The 13,797-nt window shown below is 35.1% G+C and overlaps 1 protein-coding gene across 1 annotated transcript; it reads right to left on the bottom strand.

The window, feature by feature from the left end:
* Nucleotides 1–1,638: 1,638 nt before the first annotated feature.
* On the bottom strand, nt 1,639–11,046 carry LOC18430063 (Nucleotide-sugar transporter family protein). Its single transcript, XM_006840226.4, has 8 exons — nt 10,917–11,046; nt 8,763–8,846; nt 8,436–8,650; nt 8,159–8,237; nt 4,351–4,520; nt 3,968–4,154; nt 2,002–2,079; nt 1,639–1,833 (listed from the first exon to the last, which is right to left on the bottom strand). The coding sequence occupies exons 1-8, from the start codon at nt 10,965–10,967 to the stop codon at nt 1,690–1,692; spliced, it is 1,008 nt and encodes a 335-aa protein (XP_006840289.1). The 5' UTR covers nt 10,968–11,046; the 3' UTR covers nt 1,639–1,689.
* Between the last annotated feature and the right edge of the window lie 2,751 nt (nt 11,047–13,797).

The following is a 13,797-nucleotide window of genomic DNA, read 5'->3' as shown; positions in this document are numbered from 1 at the left end:
AAATCCCACACCTATGTTATAACTTTTTTAGAGATCTATGTCAAAATTTAGTGATCCTTTAGAGTCCTACTCACTTGGGTGTGAAAGGATCTCTTAATGTTATTTCTCATATATATATATATATATATATATATATAATGTTAAAGAAAAAGTTTATATAAAGTTGCAAACTTAAAATGTAGAATTAAAGATGCATCTTAAAAATCCATCCCAAAAGGTTATTTTAATATTGAAAAACCCTCTAATTGATCATCTCGACATTGAAATGTATGAATATAAATAAATAAATAAGATTTTGAATCCCAAAAATAATGCATCTTGCAACACATTATCTAGACCTTTCATTTTCAAGATTTTCATATGTTTATAGACTTACTTGATTTTAACTATTTTTAGAGTTTAAAATTTTATAATTAGATATAAAAATGGATTTTGCAATAATCCTAAAAAAAATTTATACCAAAATGACATGTTATGATAAAATTCAAAGGTGCCCCTTAATATGATTGTTTAAGGTCGCAACCTCATCGAAACCACACCCAATGTTAAATGGGTACATTTTGTATAGAGCCTGTGCTCTAAACAATCAAATTAGAGCCTACCTTCAAATAGTATCGAGAAATGTGGTTTTAATATTGGAAACATTTGTGATAACCTTAAAATATATTTTCATCTTGATTTGTAAAGTTTAAAGCTTAAAAAATAATGTAGATCGATAGATCTATGAAAATTTGAAAATCTTGAAAATTGACGGTTCAAACATCCGTTAAAAAATAGACTATTTTCAAAACTCGAAATCCATTTTTTTATTCATGTCCATGCATCTTGAAGTCGAGATGATTAATTTGAAGATATTTAGCCATCAACACAACATCTTCTAGTGAAACTTTTGATGTAGCCTCCAATTTGATTATTTAGAGCCTCGGCTCTATATAAACTTTTCCCATGTTAAATAGCCACGTTTTGTTATCCTGCCATTACTTCAGAAAGGCGTTTAGATTATATCGCTTACAAGCTCACCTGGTGCAGTGGCTTATCGTCGCATGCAAACAGCTCCTACATACAAGCACAACATGAAGATTGTGGGTCTCTCACGACTATCCCAGCACATATACTGCCGCTAAGGGGTTGTTTGGGAACAGAGAAAGTTTATTCCTGGATGCATAGGAGAAATGACGAACAGCAGCAATACCAAACTTCCAAATATTATAGAGGAATGCATGGAGGTAGGGTTTAGACTTTATATTTTAAACAATTAAGAACTTGAAATCCATTACAAGATGGACTATTTTCAAGACTTGAAATCCATTACAAGACGCACTATTTTCAAGACTTGAAAGCCTTTCTTTATCATGTTCATACACCTTGAGGTTGAAATGATCGATATGAAGATTTTTGGGCATCAAAACAACCTCTTCTAATGAATTTTTCATGCGCGCATTGATTTGATCGATTAGGGCATCACCCTTCTAAAAACTTTTTCCTATTTTAAATTGCCACTCAGAATAGTTCATATTTTTACTTTATGCAAAGAAAAGAACCAGAGTGCCACAGAGAGAGAGAGAGAGAGAGAGAGAGAGAGAGAGAGAGTAAAAAACAATGGATGAACAGAAAAATTGCGAGAGTACAAATAACAAATAATGGAACAGCAAAATTGCTATTTCAGTAAAAGTAACCCGAGAACTTACATTAGGAACCTTCTAATTTTTCAACTGCAACCTCATTCAATGTCCCTGGGACTGTTTTTGATGTCAAAGGGAGTTCTACAAGCATGTTAACTGGCGCAAAATACATGTGTAGGGACATACCACATATAATGATACCTAACAGAAGCTGCAAAAAAGACCCAAAAATAATACATTAGTTACTAGGTACTGCAAAGTGAGAGTCCACGCTCTCTAAGAGATGTGCACGTAAGACAAACACGGATAAGAAGAATAGTGCATATTGGGTTAGTCATATTTCATTGCTAGTACTTGTCGTAGCACAATAAGTCTTCACCTGAAGAGTGGGCTTGAAATCAAAGAGAAACACTGATAGAACCATTGTTAAGAGCATCGCCATTGATGTGGCATATACCTGAAAATAGATGATATTAATAATGATAATAAATATTATGAGATAACCGACAAGCTTACTATCGCAATACACCCAAAGACTTCGGCTCCAAGTTGATTAAGTTTAGAAGCTCTTAAACAGCTTCTAAGCTGTCTACAAGACTCTAGCTTCAAGTTGATTTAAGCTAAAGAAAATGACCTGTCGACTATCTTCTTAAATTTGGGGATTCTGAGATCAGCCAGTATAGTGATATGAATACTTGTGTGTAATTCATTTGGTTGTTCATCAGCGGCATGACTAATGATCCAACAAAGTACAATATAAATATTTGAAAAAGTGAACAGAGCAATTTGGCATTTCTCAAAGACCCTTACCCATCTATATCTGAACAAAGTGCCTACATATCCATGCTGTCATGCTTATGTCTGTTTCAATTGATATGGGTATGGATCACAAATGAGATGCCTATGAGATAACTTTTATTTTAAGATTTAAGGAAATTCCATATGTATGATCTTAAGTTTGGGGCTTCTATTTTGTCATTGATTGTATCCATTGCATTGCTTGGAGTGAAATATACAAGTATAAATTACATACAGGATGTTCAACCTTGACAACTCAATGCAACAAAAATAGTTGATAAAAAGTCATACAGTAACTACACCTAGATTACCTTGGTATCCAAATTACCGACAAGTAGGGCAGGGAAAACAATCTTGTATGGTTGCTTCACTTCAAAATTGAGGTGATAAGCATGATCCATCATAGATTTAAGTATCTAATCATGTCCCATTTAGAGTCATATTTCTTCCCGTAGCTCCTCCAATTTGTTGTGAAGCAGGGTTAGAAAAAAACGGATATGGATCGGAATCGGCCTATTCATATCAGAACCAGTGGGTGGCTTATTTGTTTTTCGAGTGCCCCAGATCATTCAATTCCCACCAGTTTTTTTAATTATTTTTTAATTTTCTTTGTTAATCGACTACCAAATCGGTCCAACCGATAACCGGTTCTGCAGGCCGATCTGTTTTCATAAACTATTGTGGAGTATAGGGCATAGTAGTTTGATCATTGGTAAGTAATACCAAACATTTGCTCAATAATTGTTAGGATAACTTCAGGATTGGGTGGAGGAAATCTGACTGACCATATACCCTCTTTAATAAGTCGAATGCATTAGCTATTCGCTTTCCGGTTGGGCAGTAAGGTCGGAGAAGGGCAATCACTCATTCTTAAAACCAGCATTCTTAAGACCAAATAGTCGGGCGGAAAAGGGGGAGAGCTCTCCGTTCTTGATTCTCCTATAGCTGGATACTCCGGAACCACAAGAATCCTTGGAAGATTGATGCCCTCACTGGCACTTCGGATTCAAGTTTTCTCAGATTTCAGCCACATGCATCAAGAACTTGTAAATTTTTCTCCCTGCCTTCAATGTCTTTCCCCCCCTAAAAGATTTCTGGCCTCCGTTCACTATTTAGCATTACCTAGTTCCTTATTAACGCTTTGAAGTCTTCATTTTCTTTTATCTTGTTTTTCTTCCCTTTCCCCATATCATCCAACCTGACCAGGATTGTCCCTTGGCCTTCTGCTAAGGCTTTGACAGCACCAATTCAAGCAAAAAAAGGCAGAAAGACACTAGATAAGTAAATTTACTTTCATATATTGCTTGGCCAATCACTGTCCCAAGAAGCACAATTGCTGAGGTTCAAAAAACACTTGGCCAGCTCATTTTGCTTTGGATTTCAGAAGAGGAAAAATAATAGATATGAATAGACTGTACATATCACATGATGGCAACATACAACTGCATATGATAACAGCATGTCCTGATTAAAGTAATATTAATCGAATTTGGTGTGTTGCAAGAGGTTCAAATAATGAGTTTAACAAAAAAAAAGAAAAGAATTACCTTCACTATGTTGTCTGCATATTTCATCAACCAAGAGACCAGTAAACCAGTCGTTCCCAGATTTAGTACAACCATCCATGTCGTAATGGTGTAACCATTGAGTAGGCGCTGCCACCATGGCCCTTTCTCAAAACCAGAATGAATGTCATCCAAAAGAAGCCGCATCATATTAAAGATTGCCCCAAACCTGAATAGTATATAAAGAAGCAAAACTAGAAACTCAGTTTCAAACTCTAATAGCATATGAAAACTATAACTATTCACACAATTGAGAACCAGATGCTCTTTTACATAGGTATACCGTACACTATACAAGTCACTCGCAGAAAAGTGGAACTGAGATTTGGCAATACAACACATTACAATCAGATAGGGATACCTACGTATATAATTGCACATTTTGCCAGTAAAGACTGTCATTGTTCTTTTTCATAAGAAATTCTGTATAGACACCAGCTAGAGCCGAAAGACAAGCAGATAAAATTCCGAGCATGTAACCTTGTATTGGTGCTGAAAAAAGAGTATCACATGAACTCTCCCCACATCCCTTCACCTACATCATTTATATAATAAAATTTAAGTTACAATACCAGCACAAGAAGATTGCCTTGCCCGTAGGCATAAGCATGTAGTTAAATTTATCAGAATTTCCATGAAGAATCAACAGCAAGTATCATCAGTAATGAGCTTATTTTCCATTTCTTTTCATGATTCATGCTTATTTCGGTCTCACAAGAAAAAGGTTGCAGGCATAAAGAAGAGAATAAGTATTAAGCTTTAATGGAAGAGAAACAGTCACATTTCTAATCACATAACAATCGATAAATGCCCAGGCAGAACTCAAACATGATAAGCTACAGTTAATTAATCATCATTTTATTTTCTATAAATACAACTTAATCATCATTGTCATCGTGATCATCGTCATCTGAGAACCCAAACAGATTTATAGCGAAGTCTTGTAATTGGTACAAGGATCTAGAGAGATTTTGAAGATCAAACATGGATATCTTGGGGGAAGGGCAGCCTGAACCATATACTTGCAAAGTGTTTGCAAATGATTTTTTCTATTATTATTTTTTTCTCTCTCCGATTTGTAACTAGTCAAACAGCAATTTGGCCAAATGTCATTTGCTCTCTATGGGTGTTTAATAGTTCATCATCACCATCATCATCATCAAAGTCTTATCCCAAATATTTGGAGTCTGTCGGCTACATGAATCATATTCTACCATTCTACTCTATCAAGGGCCATAAACTCAGTGAGCCAATAAGTCCCCAAATCTTTTCTCACTACTTCCATCCATATCCTTTTAGGCATTCCTCTTGCCCTTTTAGAGCCTTCCACTTGAACCAAATCACATCTCCTAGCCAATGTTGTATTAGGTCTACGCTGCATATCGCCAGCACCTAAGTCATCTTGTTGCCTATTAGAGTCACTCCTAAGTTCCCCCGAATGCACTCATTCCTAATTCTATCTTATCTTGCCACTCATTCATCTCAACATTATCTTCTCAGCTACACTTATCATATGGGTATGTCAATTCTTGACAGCCCAACATTATATCCAATCAAGCAAAGCTAGTCTCACAGTAGTGCTATAGAACTAAAATTCAAGTTGCATTGGTATGCGGCGATCACATAAAACTCTAGTTGCACATCTCCACTTCTCCCACCCAACTCTAATTCTATGTGAACGACATCTTCCTCAATCTCTCCATTTTCCTGGATTTGAATTACAATTTTAATTATGTGGTGTGATGACCATGCTGGTAGTAATGGCGTCATGGTAGGTATATGGTGTAAATGGTGGTATTGGCAAAGTGATGGTGGTGGTGATTGTAGTGGACCTGATAGAGTGGTGGTGTTGCTGCTGTGGTGGTAGTGCTGGTGGTGGTGTGGTGGTGTGTAGGAGATGGAGTGGTGATCACGATGCAGTAACAATGGAGATGGCAAGTAGGCAGTGGTGGTGGTGGCTTGCTAGTGGTAGCGGTGGTTGAAGTGGTATAGTGATGGTGATGGTGGTGGCAACTAGGCAGTGGCAGTGGCAGTGGCAGTGGCAGTGGCAGTGGCAGTGGTGGTGGTGGAAGAACCGTGGCGACCAGGCGGTTGTGTTGGTATGGTGGTAGTGGTGTGGTGCAGTGGTATAAGCGGTGGAGGTGTAGGCCCTGTTTGATTAACTTTTTTACCATTTCACCAAGAATCTCTAGGAATACTTGGGGTTTTGGAAACAATGGGAAAGTTAGTGCAATCACTTTTCACAGTTTGATAATTTAGCTGGAAACTTGAAGCAGTCAATTCCCCTTTTTTTAGAACTTGACTAGAAAATTGGTGCAATCAAATTCATATGGGGCATACAGGAAAATGTCAATTTCCTATTATTGTAAATCAATGACGATAGGATCTAGTAGAGGGATAGAGGGGAAGCTCCAAGAAAGTGAGTCTAAGGGAGGCCCTTTGAAGAGAGAGAGAGAGAGAGAGAGAGAGAGAGAGAAAGTCATGTAAAGAAAGAGGTAGGTAGGGTTAGGTGGAGATGGGGGGGGTGGGGGTGAAGAGGCTTATAAAAGAAATTAACAAACGCTCACCCTAGGGTCTACCCAATATTGGTAGACCCTACAGTGAGTGAGGTCTAAAGGCTTATAAATACTTAGATGAATATCAAATGCCATGTGTTCATTAATTTTAAAGTAGAAATAAGTAAACTTCACTTTTTTCACTTTTGCAAAGTTAAACATTAAATACTCATTGGGCACCCTATGGACTACCCAAAATAGGTAGACCCCAGGGTTGGTGAGGTCTCAAGGCTAATATTGGATCAAATGCATATAACATGGGATGTGCTTATAAGCTTTGAAATAAACAAATAAACTTCACTTTTTTGTAAAATTGAGCATTAAATGCATCATTAAATGCTCATTGGGGATAAGATAACTTTCCCCAACACAGGGGAAAGTCGCAGACCACCTATCATGGCAGTCTCTAACTTTCCCCATAGCAGGGAACCCATGTAAAATATTTTGCGTAACTTTCACCAGAACAAATGGGTGAAATTTGCCCAAGCCCTTAAAAAGTGGGAAAATCAGGGTTATCAAACTCCCCTATAGTGGTGATGGTGATGGTGGTATGAGAGAGAGAGAGAGAGATAGAGAGATTTAATTTTTTGCACAACTTGGAGTACTTTTGCAAAAAGTTCAATTTGGGCGACCCAATACAATTGGGAAACAGTTCAAAATTTGTGAGCCATACATCCCTTGATGTCAAATCACTGGTGAGAGATTTCAAATAGGCCCAAACTGCAAGTTGGCTAGGAAATCAAACAGTGCCCAAATGTCTGCAATCCTTATGACAACTTTTTCACAAACATATTTACAATAAAGAGGCTAATGCATAAATAGTTTGCCTCGTTCATAGTATCAGCCAATTCTTCTTAACATGAAAATGAGAATGTAGCTGGAAATCTCAAGATTTCCCTAGAGATTCAACATCAGTGATGAGAGTATTTTCTATTTCCTTCTTTTCATAGGTCATTCTTAGTCATCATCATTATCCTAGCTTATGCCAACTATTGGGGGTCGGCATATGGAATCATTATCAGCATCATCCGAAAACCCAGACAGGTTTATAGAGAAGGTCTTGTAATTTGTACAAGTGTTTTGAAGGATTATGAAGATTGAACATGGATATCCAAGGGAAAGGGGGACATGAAGAAATAATCAAATGTCTGTATTCCGTAAGACAACTTTTTCACAAATATAGTTCATAATAGAGAGGCCAGTGCATGGGGAGTTTGGTACTTTATGGTATCAATCAATTCTTCTTAATATGAAAATGGTTTCAAAGAAAATTTGTCATTTGAACATGTCAGTGTGGCTTTATGCACAAATGCAGAAACAGAGACATGGGTTTTATATTCTTTATAATAGCTTAATCACAGCTGATTTATGAAAAGGAGGACTATTCAGTTCCACATGAATATTCACTATCTGTTCCCAATGAATAATTTTCAAAAGACAGATAACAAGACATGGGAAAATAACTATGCACATTACCAAATATAAAACTTACAGATAAAGTTCATAATTTGGGGAAAAAGCCTATCGAGGAAATCAGCACCCAGCAAGGATACTTTAGACAAACAATATGACACCCCAAACATATGTCAAATTAAATGACATTTGTTTTGCTTATTACCTGACTAGTAGTGGTTCCTACAGCCAATAGCATGATGGCCAGCCACTGAAGATTTGATAATTTCCTCTTCAAGAATATCCTAGAATGTCAGGTGACATCATTAACATTAAATTATTCTATCGGCCATAGATAGTCAGAAAACTAGACATAAAGTGTTTTAAAAGTTTCAACTAGTGAATGTATAATGGATGAGATATAAAACATTGAAAATGAATGGTTGAGGTTCAAATAGTATAGAAAGACCAACCCACAATCCATTCACGGTAAAAGAAAGCACCTGAATAGTATCCCAGTTGTGACAATCTTCAAATTCCCCATTATCTGATATGTGGATGTATCCACATAGGTAAGGGTTGCAAATTGGACATTGTTGTGAATTAGGTATATGATGGAAGGAATAGGGAACAACCGCACACTCTTCCAGTCTGTAGTCATCTTTGGAGGTTGGGAACCCCAGTTCTCACCCCACAAAAGAAAACTAGATACCACAAGCTGTAGTTTTTACACAACAAATTACAAAAATCCATAAATAATTAGTTTGGCTCTACCTAACAAAACATCTACGAGGAAAGTAGTTTGTTGTACTTAAGTGAATAGGAAGTACCTTAAAGACTTCAGCAAGAAATGGAACAGTTGCATAGTCATAATTATAGCCTCGATTATTTTGTGAAAGAGTTGTCAATATTCCCTGCCAAGCAATATGAAATGTTTAACTGACATGTGTCGATGTGAACATCGGGACAATATATAATCGTATGGTAAAGTATAAAAACCTCCTGGGTAAGTCAGCGCTGGATGAGACAAATGCTTACTTCATAAATAACCGATATATAATCGCATGGTAAGTATACAAACCTCCTGGGTAAGTCAGCACCAGATGAAACAAATGCTTATTTCATAAATAACCTATATGAATGCCTTCCAAATCGTAGATATATGAGGTAGTAATTAGTTAAAGGGATAGCATATCAAAACCTTATCTCTCATGCTATCGTACTAAACACCACAGTCCAAAGCTTCAAATATTGGATTTTCTTTCAACCGACAATTAGCTGGCATCCTTTAATTCTAGATATGACTTTCGGAACTAAAAAATTATGTAGAAAAGACCTAAAAACAATTTTTGAATCAAAATAAATATCCAATTTGAATGCACCTAAATAAAAGATTCAATATGTATCTTCGTTTCACCCGCACACTCTTTAAAACTTGTGAAACAATGTGGAATCTGCAGAAAAATCAAACATTGACATTGCTCTTGGATATAAGAATACCAGAGACAATCCCACAAAAAATGCTTATATAGTCCATATGGGAAGGCAAACAACTCGTAAAACAATATAGAAACAAATATTGTCACATCACAGGGAATCAATCAGGAATTGCCCAGCAACACCTGTATAATTCCCATATGCACTTGCAGAATCAATTGCATCGCTCCTAGGACTTCATGTTATGCAGTTCTGAAACCCATAACAAGATACACCAGAGAGATAGCTTTGAGTCGTTGTCGAGACCCCACAATTGATGGCCACATTTTCCTAATAGCTCTTGGAAAACAACAACCCCATTCTTCTTTATTTCTCTATATTTCATAGTCAGTATTAAATTAAAGTCCAATTGGGTAAATAACCATCTGCTTATTGCTCCGTGGAGTTGTTGCAACATGATTTCATGCTTGTGTGCGAAAATGTGTTTGCTATATTGATGAAACCACATTGCTGAAGAAAAATGATGCCTTAAGATGCTAATCATTCCATTTTTATTTTTTTTGATAATGATGCTAAACATTCCATATAAGTTGTGTTTTTCAATGTTAACAGATCCATAATCATTAGAAAAACAAATGGTTTTACAAGTACAACCAATTCGATGTGATTGAGCTTTTTCATTATTCAGCGTACTGCCAATGTTACATTTCCTACAATGTTTTCATGTGAAACTGTTAAATTCAAACTCCAACCACGTGCTGAAACAGAAATAACCAATTGCAAAAGAAAAATATATAAATATTTTGCTTTAAATGAACAGAGGAAAAAGGATACAAAATATAATGACAAATCACATTAAGCACAAAAAAAAAAGGCCACATTTGTAGGCATTCAATCCATTAAAGCTCCACTTTAATACATCGTTATTCCACCTTTCCTATTATGTAAAGGAATGTCAGACACGAATTTTCAAATCCAAGAGTTCCTGAACTTTTATCTACATAAACCCAATCATGAACTTTTCTCGCATCTTTCGTTGCCAATGTATTAAAGAAAAATATGAACGAAGGAAATAAATGATGCTTCAAGAGTATGCAATGTGATTTGGAAGGTTCAGAAATGAAGAATTTGCAGTCAATCAAATCGCAGTAACAAAAATACCAACATTCACATTTAACTCCCTAGTTTCGATATACATTAACCCCAAATTTACGACCCCATTAAAACCCTAAAATCCCCCATTTCCACGGAATTTTACAGTTAGACTCTTGAATGTAAAAGAAATCCAAGAAGTTCACAAAAAAAGAGAACGATCCTTGACCTATGATCTCATTTAAAAACCTAAGGGGAGCAGAAAATCACGAAAATGTTATATGTTTGTCCATCACTGAAACAGCACTAATTCACATTAAGATCACCGAAGTTAAATCCATAATCTTCTAAAGGTTTACGACATCGCCAGTAGCAAAACCAGGATTGGGATTTTGTGAGGGGTTTGGAGTACTAGAGAGAGAGAGAGAGAGAGAGAGAGAGAGAGAGAGAGAGACCTGTGAACTGGTTAGAAGCGTGAGGAGGCCGGCAACCAGGTACCACTGCATCTCCTACTTCTACACACTCCCGGTAGCAGAACACAAGAGTTCAACTTTTTAACTTTAACGCATGTCCCCCTGGTCCTCCATTACTTATTTAAAGGAAAACAATTTATATAAGCTTGAGGCTCTAAAGTACCTGAAAAAATAGTTAGAAATATAGGTTGTTTCGATCATCTCAATGCGAAAAAAATAAAAAATAGATTTAAAGTTTAAAAAATAATGCATTTTGTAATGCACTAGCTAAGCCATCAATTTGTTTAATATTTTTAGGTGTTTTCTACATTTTGCTTTATCTACACTATTTTTTAAACTTTAAATTTTATAATTAAAAATAAAAATAATTTTCAGTTAATAACAATAAAAATTTCGATTGAAAAATCATCTTTAGTGTGTATCTTTGATTGTTTAGAACGTCAACCTTATTATACAAACCACACCTTGATTTAGAAAGACAAGTGTTTGGCAAACGAGACTCTCGGTATATGCTGCCCCCTTCAAATTTTATGTTTCAGATAAATTTTGGATCCAAATTTTTTAGATTTTTTAATGTCAATTGTCATGGTTATCATGAATTCGGAATTTTAATTTTAGAAAAATAAAAATCATATCATGGAATTTTGAGGTATAGTGGAAGCACCATTTTTTGACATCAATCAGTAAGATGGACGTTTGATGCACTAGAAGATGCAAATGTTTTGGTGAGTGGCCATATCCAACTTAAAAATAATAGAAGTTACTAAAATATTTGAGAGATGGATTATTTAAAACTACTCGTAAAAGAACCACTGTTCCAACTCAATATCATGTTTGTTTTGGGTATTTTGAAATCCGATTAAATGGTAATAGAGGATATATTATAGATAATTTGGTAAATTTTCATGATTCCCCTCCTAAGTCGTCCTTATCATGCTTGTGTTTTTCCAAAAAAAATTAGTTTTTCCAGTTCGCCCCTTCTTTCAACTTTTTAAGTTTAAGACTTTGAAAGCGCAAAGCTTTTTCAGTTCATATAAATCAATTTCGGGCCTTAGAGGTCCCAATTTGTTTCAAGGACTTGGAGCAATTAATACCTTCTATCTCCTACAATATCATTGCTGCGTCATTTAATTCTCTGATGGCTAAAAATGGTGCATGCGTAAAAAATTAAATTTCAGAATTTATATAAGCAAAACTAATTTTGGGCCTCGAAGGTCCACAATGGTTAGTTATGACATATTGCGACCTTCAAGGTTTAGAGTAAGGTATCATCGTTGTCAAAGCTTTTTCAATTAATTAGGGTCAGCTACACGACCCTGGTATGTCAGTATGCTTATTAATGGTCATATCCGTAGTGAAACCGTGAATCCCCATATTTGTTGGTTGCATACCCAATAAACCCTCTTCCTTTACTCGGGCATATAGGACCATAATGGCTGGCATAAGGGCCAACAAAGTATAGTTATGTTATAGATTTTATGTACCTAAAAAACTAGATCCAAAATCCATCTCAAACATAATCATGAATTGGGGATTCATATATACATATCAGTCCTAGCACTCATAAATACCATGTCCAAAATTAAAATAGATTTTATGCTCTAAAAAAGTGAGATTTAAGTGTAAAATATGAAATACACGTGAGTATTTTAAAATAAAATAAAAAACAGTTTTATTTTGTAAAATTAACTCCCCAAATTGAGCTCATGGAGAAAATGAAATAAAATTAAAATATCACAAAAAGTGGGACTTGAATGCAAAACAAAGGAAATAATTTATATAAAATTGCGACCTTAAAATATAGAATCAAGTGCACCTTAAAAATCCATAAGAATATACAGTTTTGACATTTGAAAAACCTCTAATTGATTATCTTAACATCGAGATGTATGGTAATGAAAAATAAATAAATTTGAGTCTAAAATATGGTACATCTTACAACACATTATCTGAATCATTCATTGTCAAGATTTTCGTATGCAAATATTTGATTTGAACTGCTTTTGAAGTTTAAACTCTTATAATTAGAGATAATAATAGAATTTCAATTTTTAGGCCATCTTATAAATTTTTAATATTAAAATTACATATTATAATAATATTTGAAAGTGCGCCTTACCAAGGTGGCAACCTCATGCAAACTGCACCCAAACAGAAACCATATACAACTTTTTAATCTTTCATAAGATGAATGGACACGGTTTTAGTGAGTTAGTGCATTCATCCACTACTGTGCAGCCCCTTGTCAATCTAACAACCATTTGATATCAAAAAATGTTGGGTGTGGTTTGTATAGAGCCTAGGTTCTAAACAATCAAATTCGAGCCTACCTTCAAATAGTGTCGGAAAATATGGTTTCAATATTGGAAATCATTGTGATAACCTTCAAATATATTTTCATTTTTATTTATAAAGTTTAAAGCTTAAAAAATGGTGTAGATCGATAGATCCATAAAAACTTTCAAATCTTGAAAATTGACCGTCCATAAACATGTTACAAAATACACTATTTTCAAAACTTTAAATCCATCTTTTTCTCATGTCTATGCATCTTGATTTTGAAATGATCAATTTGATGATATATTGGCATCAAAACAACCTCTTCTAGTGAAATTTTTCAGGTAGGCTCAAATTTTACTGTTTAGAGCCTCGGCTCTATATAAACTTTTCCGAAAAAGGTTACATCCACTAAAAGAGATGGTGAAGAAAGAATTTCAATAAATAATATTTATCTATTTTGAAACAAAATATATCTAGATTTAAGTCATTGTCATGGCCTTGAGTATTGAATCGAAAATACATATTTGACATATATATTTTTTATAGAGATCGCACTAAAGTATTGTGACTCGGCTGACTTACC

The sequence above is a fragment of the Amborella trichopoda genome, chromosome 2 (genome assembly GCF_054954075.1).
Source record: "Amborella trichopoda isolate Santa Cruz 75 chromosome 2, AtrichopodaSantaCruz75HAP2 v2.0, whole genome shotgun sequence".
Classification (NCBI taxonomy): domain Eukaryota; kingdom Viridiplantae; phylum Streptophyta; class Magnoliopsida; order Amborellales; family Amborellaceae; genus Amborella; species Amborella trichopoda.
Note: the sequence above shows the minus strand (reverse complement) of the source record. Positions and strands in the feature narration are given on the sequence as shown.

Bases quoted from the DNA above. Each gene is read 5' to 3' on its own strand.
- LOC18430063 (XM_006840226.4), bottom strand. From the start codon at position 10,967: ATGCAGTGGTACCTGGTTGCCGGCCTCCTCACGCTTCTAACCAGTTCA. The intron at 4,521-8,158 runs GTAATAAGCAAA...TAAATGATGTAG, and splicing joins TAGGAACCACTACTAGTCAG to GTGAAGGGATGTGGGGAGAG. The intron at 2,080-3,967 runs GTAATTCTTTTC...ATCTATTTTCAG, and splicing joins ATGCAGACAACATAGTGAAG to GTATATGCCACATCAATGGC.